General features: G+C 45.8%; 1 protein-coding gene across 5 annotated transcripts in view; it reads right to left on the bottom strand.

Moving 5' to 3' along the window:
- Window positions 1-15707, bottom strand: part of PLEKHM3 (pleckstrin homology domain containing M3) — a 123642-nt gene that overhangs the window by 93188 nt on the left and 14747 nt on the right. For all 5 annotated transcript variants that reach the window (XR_012646476.1, XM_075001896.1, XM_075001895.1 and 2 more), the window contains exons 2-3: window positions 14434-15346; window positions 2719-3654 (exon numbers count right to left, since the gene is read on the bottom strand). Coding sequence is in view for 4 of the 5 variants with exons in the window: in XM_075001896.1 (XP_074857997.1) it covers window positions 2719-3654; window positions 14434-15037 (1540 nt within the window). In the remaining variant the exon portion in view is untranslated. The remainder of the gene's footprint in view (window positions 1-2718; window positions 3655-14433; window positions 15347-15707) is intronic.

Here is a 15707-nt window from a genome sequence, read left to right as displayed (position 1 = left end):
CAGTCCTGTTAGGTTAAACAGTAGCCCATGAAGTAAAACTGCTGAAACTGCCTATACAGTGACAGGCAGACGGAGATCTTTGAGGTTCTTCATTCCCCAAAGTTTTCTCAGCCTGAACTTTTCCCCCCTGAAGCAAAAGGATGGATTTTTCCCCATTATGATTATTTATTTATTGAGGTAGTGAGATCCTGGGGGAAAGGCACAACCTGTAATGGGAAGCCAGAACCTGGGACATAAGCCCATCTCGAAAACTGGATGTTGTGCATGAGGAAACTAAAATCCAAGTTAAAAATCACACTCAGTAACCGGATTCTCAGTAGTGTGGGAGCGGTGTGTCCTCATCCGTTCTGGAAATCAGGCCATAGGGGCACGGGAAGTGGGTAAGAAGCAAATGTCCGGGCTTGTCTTCATGTACAGTGCAGCTGCTCCACTGTTGTATTTTAGTGACAAAATGACCTAAATCATCTCCCAAAAAGTGCAGCCTATAGGGCTGACCTGCTTGCTTGCCCATAGGTGTAAATTCATACAGATTTCTTTCTTTCTGGTTTTGATTGTATGTTGATTGTAAGAGGTTACAGCAGATTTCTTTGAAAGTAGTTTGGTTGTAACACAAGTGAATTACAGGCCACATCCTGTAGGCTGAGCTAAGGTAAAACTAGTACAGTTTGACCTTCTGTAGTTTGGCACGCTCTCATCTGACAACATCTGTAATCTGGCATGATTTTAGTTAGCTGGAGGACCACTTATCAGGGTCTGGCCAAGTTTCCCACATTCCCATAAAGTTTGTTTCTTGCCACCAGTCCTGGCTCTCAGTGTTCTGGGCCGTTATTTAGCTGTAATTTACCCCTAAATGTCTTCTAAAGGCTCAGGAAGCAGTGCAAGTGCTGATAATGCTGCTAGACAAACATTGACCTCCCATGGTCTGGCAAATTCAGAGGTGGGAAATGCACAGAAAGACTAACAAATGTAAATTTTCAAAAGTGACCAGTGATTTTGAGTGCTTCTATTGTTCAATGGCCAACCTGTGACACTTTAAAGGGGCCTGTTGACGAAGGCCAGTGGGCTCAACACTTTCTGAAAATCAGGTTCCATTAAATTAGGCACCTCAAATCAGGAGTTACGTTTGAAAATTTGGGATTCTGCTAGTCATGTCAGGGTGCACCAGTAGCCAGAGGCGGAATCAGAACAATATGGTAGAATTTCTGATTCCCACTTCTACGCCCTAGCCACTAGACGAGTCTTCTTCCCTATGAATTACTTAAATCTCCAAAGAAAGGCAACAACCCCTTCACAGGAACACAGCACAAGTTTCAGAGGGGTAGCCGTCCGTGTTAGTCTGTTTCAGCAAAAATAGGCCAAGGAACCTGCGGCACCCAAAAGGCTAACACATTTAGATTGAATACAAAAATTTGGGATGGTGCTTGGTCCTGCCAAGAGGGCAGAGGACTGGATTCCATGACCTCCTGAGGTCCCTTCCAGTTCTATGAGACGTGTAGCTCCACAACTAATTATAATTATATTATATTATAAGCTTTTGTGAGCTGCAGCTCAGTTCATCAGATGCATGAAGTGAATAATGCTTGTGTATTCAGCTAACGGCAATGAGTATATCCTAAGGACGCAGAATATGATTACTCAAAGCGGAAGTCACCCCTGTCAATGGCTTGACACTCTACTCTCCCAAAAAGTACTGTAGAATTCCTAATAACCATAAGGGGTCTAAGACCAGAAGTCTATACCTGGAAGGTGGCATCTTCCACCTCACCTCTTGGGGAGAGGAGGGGACTCCACCCAAACTCAGAGACAAAAGCACTACCTACCCACACTGCTTCCTGCAGAGACCCCCCATCCAAAACCTATCAAACTTGCTTAGGATCAGCGAGTGCATGGCATTACACCAGGCTTTATTGCCATTTTAAATAATACCTTTGCTGTCATTTAAAGGGCACGTTTGCTCCAGCACCGAGATTCAGCATTATTTCTATTACATTTAGCACAATCTGGAACTGGACTCCATTGTGCTAGTCACCGTACACACACACACTACCAGCCTACCTCCATGCTGAAGGTTAACTTAAAAAGGGATTTACAAACCCTAACAGGAAGCGAGATGTCCTTACAAGGTCCGACCAACAAGTTGACTCAGAGAAAAGACCGCCACCTGCAGCACCACTCCTTACAACACGGTCTCTTTCACTAGGACATGCTCCACTCGGCTGCTAACCATGTCAAAACTGGCTTTCCTTTGCCAGAGCTGATGCACTCACTTTATGGGGATGCAAAATAAGTGCCCATTGCTTGGAGCAATGTGCATAAACCCTTACAAGGGATTGCATAAATGAAGCCTCTACTTTACCCTATATACTATACAGACCAGTGTTTCTGAAACAATATTCTGAGGAACACTGGCATTCCACGAACAACTCGCAGGTGTGCCGTGGGCGTTTGGAAAAAGAATTCAAAGTATATGTTTTTTTATATTAAAACTAGATACGGTATTGCTTTCTTCACTGCTAGGATACCTGATTAGATTACTCCACTTTGTTTTTGCTCTACAGCTTGTTTGTTTTGGTCTCACAACAATGGTTTTTGAAGAAAATTTTCATAGGTGTTCCGCATAAAAATATCATTGTTTGGTGTTCCGTGGTCTGCAACAGTTTGAGAAGTGCTGATGTGTTAAGTATGTGACTGCAAAACCAACACAATGAGGTTGCTTACCAGCACACTTGAAGCTCTGGGCCGTGAGTCCTCTTTCCAAAGACAACGTGGTGAGGATGCTCAGAAAGCTGGTGGTCACAGACTGGCGCTTGCTCTGCCTAAAATCTTTCCCAAAAGGCTGATCTCTGGCTTTGTTTCTGAGAGTAACCTGCAGGTCTGGATCTAAACTTCTGGCTGCACCAGCAGCGGATTTCAGGGCTTCTATCCACTCCTGTGCTCTCTGACGAGTCTCTGCACGCAACCGGAGGACTTCTTGAGGGAAAACGACCTGAAAGCAAGAGTCACAGTCATCCAGAATATCCGTCTGGACAGTCAGGCACACATCAATGTTGTAGCTAAGAAGAGGGTCTTCATGAAGACTCCCAGGCTGAAATGCCATGAGACAAGATCTGCTTAGTACAAACGTAAACGCTTTCCAGTTATTCTGGACCATCAACCTATAAAGGGTCCCTGATCTGAGGATGTTTTGGTACTCTTTTGTATCTTGGGCCAAAGCTGTATGCTGGAAAAGGTCAGCATGCTTCTTTTGTAAGCCATGAATCTGGGGCAGGTCCTTGTTGTTGTCCAACCTCTGAGCATCCTCTGGGTCTTCCGGCTGCCTCGTGAAATTTGGCACAGAGGAATGCACCACCTCCCAAAGTTTCTGCCCCCAGTCCAAAGTCTCCCATGGTGACTCTGCCTTCAGATGCAGCTGGGAGTTGTCCAAAAGAATGGCAGCCACCAGCTTTGTTTCAATGCTGCTTGTCACAGTGACACTTTGGAAATGTGAAAGCAGATACACAGTAGGAAAATTTTGGTTGTTACTGCTGTCAAGATAACACAAGTACAATTTGCATGGAGAGAGCTCTGCATAACATGGTTGCCAGTAGTTGTCATGGTCCTTTCTAACTTCTAGGCATCCCTTCTTCAGAATATTTGGGAAGGTTGGCTTGTGTTCTGGAACAAATCAAATGAGACAATTAATTAATTAATACTTTTCCAATGATTCACTCAAGAGACATCCTGGCTCATGGCAACTGCCCAATATTCCTAGGCACACCAGAGGAAGTTATGCTACGTTTCTGAGGAGCACTGGTAGGGCTGGCCCTCATAAATATTTCCAACTGGGACACGTGATACAGGAATAGCAGAGATTGACACTGGCATCAGCCACCTTCAGATTAAAACTGAAATGAAATAATAAACATAGTAACACCTTGCTTTCAGGCAGTTCTTTTCATCTGCAGATCTGAAAGAGCTTTCGTAAGGAATATCAGTATCATCCCTCCCCTCCCATTTTACAGATGAAAATTAGAAGCATAGAGACGTGAGATGACATGACCAAAGTCAGCCATCAAGTCAGTGACAGAGCTTGAAATAAAGCCAAGTCTCCTGAGACCCAGTTCAGTGCACTAGCCACTAGGCCACACTGCCTCTCATGGTACTGCAGAAATGGAAACCTTACCATGCTAAATCATATTTAAAACAGGCCAGGCTCAGCTGTGTAATATTTTCTAGAGTGGCTCAGGTTGCAAACTTGCCACTCTTCCTACCATCTAGAACAGGGCTGGGCAAAATATGGCCCGTGGGCAGGATCTGGCCCACCAAGCCGTCAGATTTGGGCCACAAAGGCAGCGGGGAACCTCCTGTTCCTGCCCTCTTTGTCTTAGAGCAGTTGTGAGCCTGGGGGAGGGGAGGGAACGTTCATATGCTGCCCCCTGCCCCCAGCACAATCCCATTGGCTGGTTTGTGGCCAATGGGAGCTCCCTGTTTTAAGCATAGGCAGCGGCATGAAGCACCTCCTACCCGACTCCTCAGGCTCACAGCTACGAACAGAGCAGACGGTGGCCAATGCCATGGCTGGGCAGGAAGAAGCCTGCCTAAGAAACCTGCTGGGCTGCTGGCTGGGAGTTGTCTTGGTAAGTCTCCCCACCAGCGGCTGCCTTTAGCAGTCTAGATCCTCCTTCCACCCAAACTCTTCGCCCCCTCACACCTGCCCCCTACCACATACCCCAACCCTCTCTGTCCCATCTGCACCCAGACGCCACATAACTCGAACCCTCTGCCTCCCCCTCCTGCACTCAGGCCCTCTCCCAGACCCTGCTCTCCAGTTCCCTGAATTAGACCATCACCCCCTGCTGCAGATCACAACCACCTCCTGCACGCATACTCCCTCCAAGGCCCCTCCTATCCCATCCTCAAAGCTCCCTTCTGCACCAACCTCCGTCCCAACCCCTGCACCTCCTCCATTAACATCCTGGAAGAGCGTGGCCCTGGGCCACTTTCAAAATTCTCAGACTGTCCCCCTCATCCCCCACCCACCCCGTCAAAACGATTGTCCACCCTGATCTAGAACCTCCCCGGTGGTTTAATTGTCAAGAAGCACATGACTCCGTCTATGCTTCTTTCCCAGTGAGCTGTGGGAGAACTGGTCTGTCCTGGTTGCAGCAGGGGTAACTGTGGGAGGGCATCACAGAGTTATGGGCCTTCAAGTGTTTTAAAGCCCTTACTCTCATTTCCAACCAATTTGGACGTGGTAGGCCGCTATGGTGGCTACTGCTATAGCAAACTAGCCATGATATCCTGAAAATATATTTCTCGTTCAAGCCAGCTAGCCACACTCAACAGGACAAATCGCCACGTGTGGCTAGTGGCTAGCCTGCTGGACATCACAACTGGCACCTATAGCCTCAGCTGGGCCAGCTAGTGTGGGCTGAAAACACCAGAGAGCTCAGGTGAGAAGGCGACGTGTGGGGGCAGAAGGATGCAACGGGGAATATGTGAGCCAGAGCAGATCGACACTAGGGAACAGAGTATCAGAGCTGCACTTGATTTGCAAATCTGACTCCATTAACCAAGGGTTACACAGAGACTGGAGTGGCTCCCAGCTTACAAAAGGAGCATCTCTGCCCTAGATGTTAACATCTCCACATTAGACTGACAATGGGCCATATCCCCCCGTCTTATCTGACCTGTTTTTTCCTCTCTTCCTCCGTACTACTGATAATGGGCCTTTTCCACCCTGACTGAATGACCTTGTCAGCTCTGGCTCTCCCTCTTACTGGGACCCCACTCTTTACATACCCCTCTGAAACCACCCCCCCACTCATGCATCTGATGAAGTGGGTCTTTGCTCACGAAAGCTTATGCTCCAAAATATCTGTTAGTCTATAAGGTGCCACAGGACTTCTTGTTGTTCACTGGGGAACAAAGTCCATCTCTGATACACAACTCTGGCAATTCTAGCTGATAGCATAGCTAGAACTGACGTATCTGAATTGATTTTCTGCACTAGTGAAGTCCAGGGCTCCTCAGGTTCATGCCGACATCCCTTACACCGGGTGATAACATGGAGTACCAGGGTCGATGGCCAAGCCCAGAGAGGTCAATTTTGCCACATCTTAACACACATGGCAAAAAGCAAACTCTGGAAGATTGACACCGGTACATATAAATTAACCCTAAGAGCCCGCATGAATACTGCAGGGAAGTCATACCCAAGACTAAGAAAAGCAGTCAAATGAAGGAACAAGAACAGGAAGCCCTGTGGCACCTTATAGACTAAGAGATATTTTGGAGCTTATGCTCCAAAATATCTCTTAGTCTATAAGGTGCCCCAGGACTTCTTGTTGTTTTTGAAGATACGGACCAACACGGCTACCCCTCTGATACTAGTCAAATGAAGGTCAGACGACACAAGAAAAACGGAGCTGCTGGCTAACTACAGCAGCAGAATGGAACTCCTTTTGTCACTGTGAGAGGCAGCTGCCAAGTTGACAGAGTTGCTGGTAGTTTCTACACTGGGGTTTAGGTTGCCTCAGCTATGTCACACATGGAATGACCATGCTCATCCTGGTAAGCTATGGCCTTAGATCAACCCAATTTTGTAGCATAAACCAGAATTTAGTAACAGAAGCCTGGGCTAAACTCAGCCAGCAATTACAATGACAGATAACAGCAAAATCAAGCTAAGGGTGTTCCTCTACCACTACACCAGGAAAGAGGTAAAGTTTAGGTTAGGCTTAGCTAGCACATCCTAAACGGACCACTATCCTGACAAACTAAGGATAAAATTGTGTTTAACATCATGTTAGTTAACAGGTTTTTACCACGATAAGCTTTCCCAGGGCAGACACAGATGTTTACAACAATTTTATTAATTTAAGCATTCTCCTGTCCGAAATGGATGTAAACAAACACATCTAACTACTCCCTGCAAAGGGAAAGCCTATTAGAGAGTAGTAACAGAGAGACAGCTGTGGTAGTCTCTAGTCTATCAAAACAAAACAGCAGTCACATAGCACTTTAAGGACTAACAAAATAATTTATTAGGTGACGAGCTTTCGTGGGGCAGACCCACTTTTTCAGAACTATTCTTCAGATCTTCTTTTCTATTAGAGAGTATTTTGGCTCAAAGGGAAAACTGGAAAAGTTGCAGAGAAAAATTAAATTTGTACCCCAAATGGAGAGGGGAACGTTAAAAAAAAAAACAACAACCAAAAACAAACATACAATTTTGTCTCCCTTACATCTCTGGCCCTGACATTCATTAGTATTTCTGTGCTAACTCAAAAGCCATTAATTTCTTTGAAACCCACACTAATCACTTTGTAGTGTGGATAATGGGTACACTATCCCATTATTATTCTGCAGCACTCTTCCTCTTCTCTTAATCCAATAAAATCCAGCAGCAATCTCACTTGCTCCTTGCTCTGCTTCCAAAGTACAGACAACTGTTAAAGCATCTTCCGTAATAAGACAAACTCGGGGTATGCCTATATTTATGGGGGCCATGAGGGGCAAAGGACACAGTCAAATCGATCTCTCTGGGCTCGGCCGTCAATCCTGGTATTCCATGCTGACGCAGCGTAAGGGACATTGGTGTGAGCCTGAAGATTCCTGATCTACGCCAGGGAACAAAGTTGATCCTGATATGTTGATTCTAGCTACGCTAATGGAGTGGCTTGAATTGTTTATCTGGGATCGCCTTTGATCCCTAGTGTAGACCAGGCCTTAGAGCCGCCCCTCTTGTCCAGGCCTTGTTCAGCTACACAGAAATTTGCTTGTCTTATGCTGAGTGATAGAAAAGCTGCCTCTGTTGGCTAGACATTCAACTCCCCTTCTTCCCTCAGGCTTCTAGGAATTGGCTTTGGTTTCCCCTGCTTCCACTTTCACTGGCACAAAACCATCAGCAAGCTTGGTTAACATTAAATTCATACTGTTTGGATCTGGGCTCTGGATGCCGGATAGATGGACTGTATTAGAAGGTGCCCATCCTACTCCCTCCTCTGTTCCTTCATCTCCTTGAGGCAGGAGGAGCCGGATAATACCCATCTACTACTGAGCGCTGCCATCTTCCTGTCCACCCCATCGAGAGAAACCGCATTTCTCTTCTCCCCCCACTCCACATCAAGGAAATTAAATTGAGGCCCAGTAACAACAGAGATAATCACAGTAAATAGCCCACATCTGGGCTTATGCTTTTTTGAACTGTAATTTCGTGAAAAATAAGGAGAAAAACAAACAGATGGCAGCTGGGAGCAGCAGAAAATTCTCCCTGCAGATTACCTCCTATCTCCGGATAGTTTGTTTTTATTACATCTCATTAAAATTTCTTGCACTCAGTGTCCACCTAACACGGTGGCTCTCCAGCCTCAAAGTATCTCTGATTTCCCTGGGCGTTGGACGAGGAGAGATCAGAAGTGATTTCAGCAAAGCTGGGAGGTTATTTTTTCCCATTGCCAAGCAGCCTGTTGTGCCTGTGTTTGTAAGCAAGCAGCGTGTCCCTTCATATGCCAGCTGAGTGCTGCTATTGAAAACAAAAAAATGTATTTTCTCACATATGCATTATATGAATCCATTTTGGATCAAACAGTTTCGTCCAGACAGACAGCTCCTGGGCTCTGTTTCTGGCTTGGCCACTGATGTGCCATGTGATTTTGGAAAACTCATTTAACTTTCTGTGTTTCAGTTGACTTATCTGTAAAAGGCGGATAATGCTGCATGTCACCAAGCTTAATTCATTAATGTCTGCAAGGCACCGGGAAAATCCTTAGCTGAAAGACTATACTTTAAGGCCCTGATCCTACACTACTGAAATCAAGGGAAGCTTAGATAATGATTTCTTTGGCTGCAGGATCAGGTGTTCAAAGTGCAAAGGACTGTTGCTAATTTAGAAGCAGGACTGACAAGTAATTAATACACATAATTAAACTGGACTACTCATCTCTAGTCTCTGAGCTTAGCACTGTGCCCTCGGTTTGGCAAACCACTCTACACGGGTGTTTCACGGTAGGTTACCAGGGAAGGTAATTAACCACTAGAGCAATGTACCAAGGGTTGTGATGGCTTCTCCACCAATGACAATTTTTATATGGAGCCCAGATGTTTTCCTAAATGAGTCGGTCTAGGAGTTACTTGGGGAAGTCGTCTGGCCTGGGATATACGCCTATAAGCAGCCCTATCAAATTCAGTGGGGCTACCCAAACGGTTCATGATCCTACCCAATCTACCCCCCTCAAACCGTTCGCAGGGCCCCATGAAAGTTAATTCTAGCTGCTGTGTACAATTCATTAAAAGAAAAAGGAAACCACAACATTGATTTTCGGACTGCAATTAACAGCATTATTGGAAGATATTTAATTTAAAAAATAATAACGGATTGTAACTTTGCAATTTATTTTAACCTTATTTTCTATGATCCTTTTTATTTATCTTTTATTTTATTCACGGACCCCTGCAATAACCTCGTGTACCCCAGGTTGGGAACCACTGCTCTAAAGCACAAAGCCCCACTGGGATAAACCATTTTTCCTACCATACCTGCAGCCCAATACTTCACTCTGTGGAGAGGGTGAGGCCCAGTCCAGCCTCACATCCAAGCTCAGTCCAATTCTGTAACGGTTCTGCCCCGGCAGTGTTTGTTCTGTGCCCGAGTCGCTCTAAAACTACGTCTACACTAGGCAAAGTAAGTCAATCGCAGGTATGCGGCACCAAGAAAGGTTTTTAACTGACGTAGTTATTTTACTGTGAAGACTGATACCAAAAGTGTCACCTCAAAGAATTAACAGAACCTGTGTCGGTGAACAGACTCAAGCTGGTGGGACAATTCTTTCACTAAACACTAGCCCCATTAACCTCGGTAGAATAAGTCAGTATATACAAGTCAGGACCTCGCCCTGTTATCCGACCTCAGTTGTTCTTGCTATTTGTTGGGCCCGTATGCCAAGTCATTAGTTTGTTCAGCTGACCTTCATTGTACTCATTGCTTGTGTTGATGTCTCTTCCTTCTGCAATTTTATACCACCAGCAATTATCAATGCACTGATGACTCTGCACCAATGAGGCCTCAATTGGAGTATTCTGTCCAGTTCTGGGCCCCATATTTTAGGAAAGACATGGTGAAATTGGCAAGGGTCCAGAGAAGAGCAACCAAATTGATTAAAGGGAAAATATGACCTATGAGAGAAGATTAAAATAATTGGGTTTGTTTAGTTTGCAAAAGAGAAGGCTGAGAGGGGACATGATATTAGTTTTCAAGTACATAAAAGGGTGTTACAAGGAGGAGGGAGAAATATTGTTCTTCTTGGCCTCTGAAGGTAGGACAAGAAGCAAGGGGCTTAAATTGCAGCCAGAGAAGTTTAGGTTGGACATTAGGAAAAAAAAATCCAAGAGGTCAGAGTGGTTAAACACTGGAATAAATTGCTGAGGGAAGTTGTAGAATCTCCATCATTAGGGAGAGTCAAGAACAGCTTAGACAAATATCTAACAGGGGTGATAAAGATGGTGATTGGTCCTGCCATGAGGGCAGGGGACTGGACTTCATGACCTCCTGAGGTCCCTTCCAGTCCCAGTGTTCTATGATGCTAATCTCTAGATTACTCTCCCTGAACCAAAGTAACTGGCAAGTGCAGTCAAGTGTAGACAAGAAGGCAACTGCCAAAGTCAGGCCAGCTCCTCCACTTGCAGGTGTCTCATACTGACACACTTGCTGTTGCTAATCTTCAAGTCAGTGGTTCATCTCCACAAAGTAGCTCCTGGCTCCAATTTAATTTTGATTGTTCTGGGATCTTGGTCAGACCAGGCTGTGATGCCTCAATCCCTCCCATCTGTACTGAGGCGTAGCACAGATCTGGGATGGTGTCCCGTAGAGCTAAAGACACGAGGCATAACACTGTACCCAGTGTCCCCTCAAGGGGTTGCTGACTGGTGCATCTCTCCGTGCCTGACCTCTGTATACCACAAGCAGTGTGGCAGGTGATGCCGAAGAGATTTTCTAAGACACAAATCACAATCGGACATCTAAAAATCTGCCTGGTGAGTGCTCCAAGCACAAGGCCATATGGGCTCCATTCCTTGACTGGTCAAAACAAGCACTTCACCCATTGTCTTCAACATTGTGTTCTTCTCAGGGTTCTTCCAAATGCACAAGAGAGCAGAATACCTAATGCAGCCCCCCTCATCGGCCCACTCCTGCAGGTCTGCCAATGTATCCCTACCTCCAGCATCACTGCTGACCACCCGCACATCCTCCGCAGCCTGCCAACGACCGTAGGATCCTCCCCTCCTAGCAGGGTTCCTACAGGTTGGTCCAGTCATTAGGGCATCAGCCTAAGGTTTCAAGACCTGTGTTTAATTCCCTGCTCTGCCACCGATTTCCTCTAGGATCTCTAAGCAATTCACGCCACCTCTCCGTGCCTCAGCTTCCCCTCTGTAAAGTGGGGATAACAGCAAGGCTCTATTACACAGTGGTGTCGTAATGACAAATACATCAAAGATCTGAAGCTCTTGAGATCTGCTGATGACAAAGGGGACTGTTAAAATAAATATACAAGGGATTATTATAACAGGCGTTGCTCTTCCCTCTCTGAGGAGGAAGAGAGCAGCAAATGGTTCACAGCACAGCCCTCTGCTAATTATTGCTGCTCAGCCAATTCATTGCGGTAATAACTAAGCTGGAAAGAAAATGGTTACAGTGTTTCCTGTGGGGTGGTGGGAGGGAAGAAAATAAATAAAGAATTGTCGATGTTTCCCCCTAAAATACGCCCCAGGCTTTTCACAAAAAGCCAAAAGTTGAAATTTTTTTGGCTTTCGATTAAGAGAATCTTTTTTCTTTCGCAGGAGAGTTTAGTTCAGGGAAAAAGGCCACTTTTGCACAAAGACAAAGTTCAGTAGAAAAATGCTCGAGCAGCTAGAATCAACTTTCGGAGGAGCTCTAATGCAACACAGTGACTTCCCCAGGGTTAGCAGATACTTATGCCCGTTCGGTGGGAAACCCCCTGCATGCTGATGGCACGACTCACAGGCAAAAGGCCCGGTCTGCAGTGCGGGGCTAGGGCCGGAGACCCACCATGCCGTAAGCAGGACTGCTAGTGACTTTAAAAAGTATCGCCAGCACTGGGGGCCGGACATAGAGGTCAAAAGGTCAAAGCACATCTGCTGCTCTGCAAGACTGGATATTAGTCACTGATTCAACCAGGGCCTAGTTGGATAGTGACCAACGGCTGCTTGTCAGCTGATGACCCTTGTGAAACGCACTGCTGATCTCATTCCATCTCCTAGCAAACAAACCGCCCACAGCACAGAAAACCCACCGCCCCATCTGACCTCCAGTGGTGGTCCTGGGAAAGTGAGCAATCGGCACTGCTGGGGCACCATGGGGCCAGCAGCATTGCTGTCTAGCCGAGAGAGGTTCAACCTGTATTAGCCATGGAACAAAGAGAAGCACTCTCCATATTCTCCCCTGGGCGCACTGCTCAGTATGGACAGGAGAACAGGAACCACAAGCAACGGGAAGCCGGAGGTGCTCCGTGAAGAAAGGAAGTGGCGGGCATATTCTCCTTGTGAGCTGAACGGCTCCAGGAGGCAAAACTTAGGGGCTTCCTCGGGGAGAGGGAGTGGGCTGACCTTCCCTCCTGCAGGGGTATACCTTAAAAGGCAGATTTTTCCACTTCATTTTGGCTATGTCTACATTTGCATTCCGCTTTTGAAAGAGGAATGCAAATGAGGGAAATCCAAAAATGCAAATGAGGCCCCGATTTACATATCTGATACTTCATTTGCATAATCTCTTTTCAGAAGAGATTTCTTCAAAAGAAAGAAAGCAGTGTAGACGGGGCTATTTTGAAAATAAACCGCTGAAACAAAATAGGAAGAAGGGTTCTTTCGAAGATGGGGTTTATTTTCGAAAGAGCCCCATCTACACTGTTTTTTTGTTGTTTTGAAAGAATCTCTTCCGAAAAGAGATTACACAAATGAAGCACACGATATGTAAATCAGTACCTCATTTGCATTTTCAATTTCCCTCATTTGCATTCTTCTTTCGAAAGAGGAATGCAAGTGTAGACACAACCTTCGATGGTGAAGCAGGAGCCAACCTGCTGGGAAAATCTGGACTTAAAGGCATCCTCTAACCCCTGAGCTAGTGTTCCTTAATCTTTTTGATACCCAGGACTCATTTGCTCCCTTCCTAAATGGCATCAGGGACCAGCATCAGTCCACAGACCAGTCATTAAGAAACACTGCCCTAAGCAACCACGCAGTCTATTATAATTATTGTCCAGCTTTTCCCTTCCGCTTCCCCTCCCCATTTGTTTTTCTTGTATCCATTTATTAAGCAATGTTTTTATTTAAAGTGCGTGATCTCTGTGGCATGGGCAGTGTCTACTTTTAGCGCTCTGCACACTTTTGGCAGCTGCAAAATAAACAGTCATGAAGCAGGAGACAGTATGGGTTGAACTTCTCTGACTGGTGCCGAACAAGAGAATTTGCCAGACCACGGGAGGTCAATATTTTTAGCAGCATTACCAACACATCCACTGCTTACTGGGCTCTTCGAGGGAAATTAGAGTTAAACAACAGCACAGAACACTGAGAGCCAGGACTGGTGGCTGGAAACCAACTTTATGGGACCACGGGAAACTTGGCCACACCCATGATAAGTGGTCAGCCGGCTCACGAAGATCATGCCAGATCATGGATGTTACCGGATAAGAGAGTACGAGATTTGAGAGTTTCAACCTGTTGTTTGGGTTTTCTGAGGCCTCCAGCTAAATCTCATCAAATGCCTTGCTTGAGAGAGAGTAAAGGAAACGTACGGTTCGTCAAAACTTTGCTGCATTTGTGTGGCTCACTGAGAAAGAATGACAAAGCTGACAGAGAAGCATTAATATTGACAAGTGTATAGACTGTTTGCTGGAGTTTCTGCTGGTTGTGAGCTGAGCACCCAACCATCTAACCTTTCTTAAAGGGAGAGTGCTGAGTTGTTCAAGACTAAATAAAATTAAAAACAAAGTCAGGTGGTATCTCTTTTTGTTTTAAGAAAAGCAACGCTATTTTTCATGACTTCTTTCACACGCTCCAATGAAAACCACTTGTTTGCAGATTAACCAGCCCCCAACAGACCAGAACCCCAACTGTCTAGAACCTGAGAACCAGCAAATGAAACTAACCAAAGAGAGCGAGAAACATATCTTCTTCAGTCCGCCCAAACGAAATGAAAAAACAAAAGTGTACTTATAAAACGGAGAAAAAGTAACAGCAGCGACGGAAGATTTTTACAGTTATGGGCCAGATCCTCAGCTACTTTAAAATGATGTAGATCCACTGAGGTCGATGGAACTATGTGAATTTAGACCAGCTGAGGACCTGGCTCATAATTTTCAGCCTAGCAGGGTACATTAACTCAGTGTTTCTCATCCTTTTTATGAATAAAAGCAGTGAAGTGCCAATACATACCAGTATTCCCTTGAATGTCGTCCCCCTGATTTAGTGTGGTTGCTCGGCATGACTGCCTGGTGCCATTGGCATCCTGACTCGATGACTCTTTCACAGATGCACCTGTGAAGATAAGGCCCCAGTCTATGTGGCTTATATCCGAGTATGACCTGTTATGTCCTGGCTTGAAAGCGGAGGCTTCCTCGTTCTGCACTAGGATATCGTTCACAGAGCGGGGTCTGTCTCTCCTCCGCTGACAGAGATTAAAAATATCAAAAGTTGAGTCTTCTCCTTTTTCCACCCATGAGAGATTTTCTGGGGTCATCTCCCTCTGCCCCGTAAACTGATCTTTGACAGGGAACACTTTCGGAACGTGGGCTTCCAAAAGGCCATTTCTGCTGCGTTCCCAAATCAGACTGCTTTTAGCTAAGGCCGCGATGTTCCTCAGATCTCGCCTGTCTGTTATCTGACTGAATACTTCATGTCCGACCAGCTCGGGAACCTCCTGCACCCCGTACACCTCGGATGGCTGCACAACCTTTTCCAGCTTAGCATCAAAACTATTGAAGAAATCTTCAGTCACCTCCAAGGCCGGACTGATGTCATCAACTTCTAGTGCTTCCATGTTTGGTCTTGCTGGAAGGCCGGAGCGGTCACTGTTGCCTAAGTCTCCATTCACAGATGCTTTAGGAAAGTTGGTGGCGTCACGATGACCTAGGTAAGGCAGGATAAATACAACTGCCTCTGAAGCCTTTGGGAGCTGTTGGCATTTGGGTTTAACTTCTGAGGTGCTACTGAACTTCCATGTGGTAGGACATCACCAGTGATGAACTGATCCTCCACAGTTATTTTGCTGAGTGCTAAGTTATTCACGCAGAGGCTGGGACCATGGTTAAGCGATTGCCAGGAACTGGTTACTTTGAATCTGAAGTCCCTGTCGAGCAGAGCAGAGCACCATTTTAATAAACCCTCTTTCACACCAGTTAACGCTACTGAATTGCTTGATTCCCCCCCATCATCACCCCTTCCTTCTCTTGGGCAGCCAAATTACTATGTACAAAGCTCCCTTGCAGGGCTGCTGTTGGGCACAGAATGGGCGATTACATGTTATCAGTTTTTGCACTGGAACCTGTACAGAACTGGGTAGGGCACCTGATAAGTGAGAGCTGAGACGATACCATTTATTAGACATGCTTTTCAGAGCTACAGTGAAAGGTGCTCTTTATTAGCTTTCTGTGATACTGTGACCTATGGTACGCTCAGGGCAGCTTCGGTGAGAGTCTAAGGGAACCTAA

The sequence above is a fragment of the Carettochelys insculpta genome, chromosome 8 (assembly GCF_033958435.1).
Source record: "Carettochelys insculpta isolate YL-2023 chromosome 8, ASM3395843v1, whole genome shotgun sequence".
Taxonomy (NCBI): domain Eukaryota; kingdom Metazoa; phylum Chordata; order Testudines; family Carettochelyidae; genus Carettochelys; species Carettochelys insculpta.
Note: the sequence above shows the minus strand (reverse complement) of the source record. Positions and strands in the feature narration are given on the sequence as shown.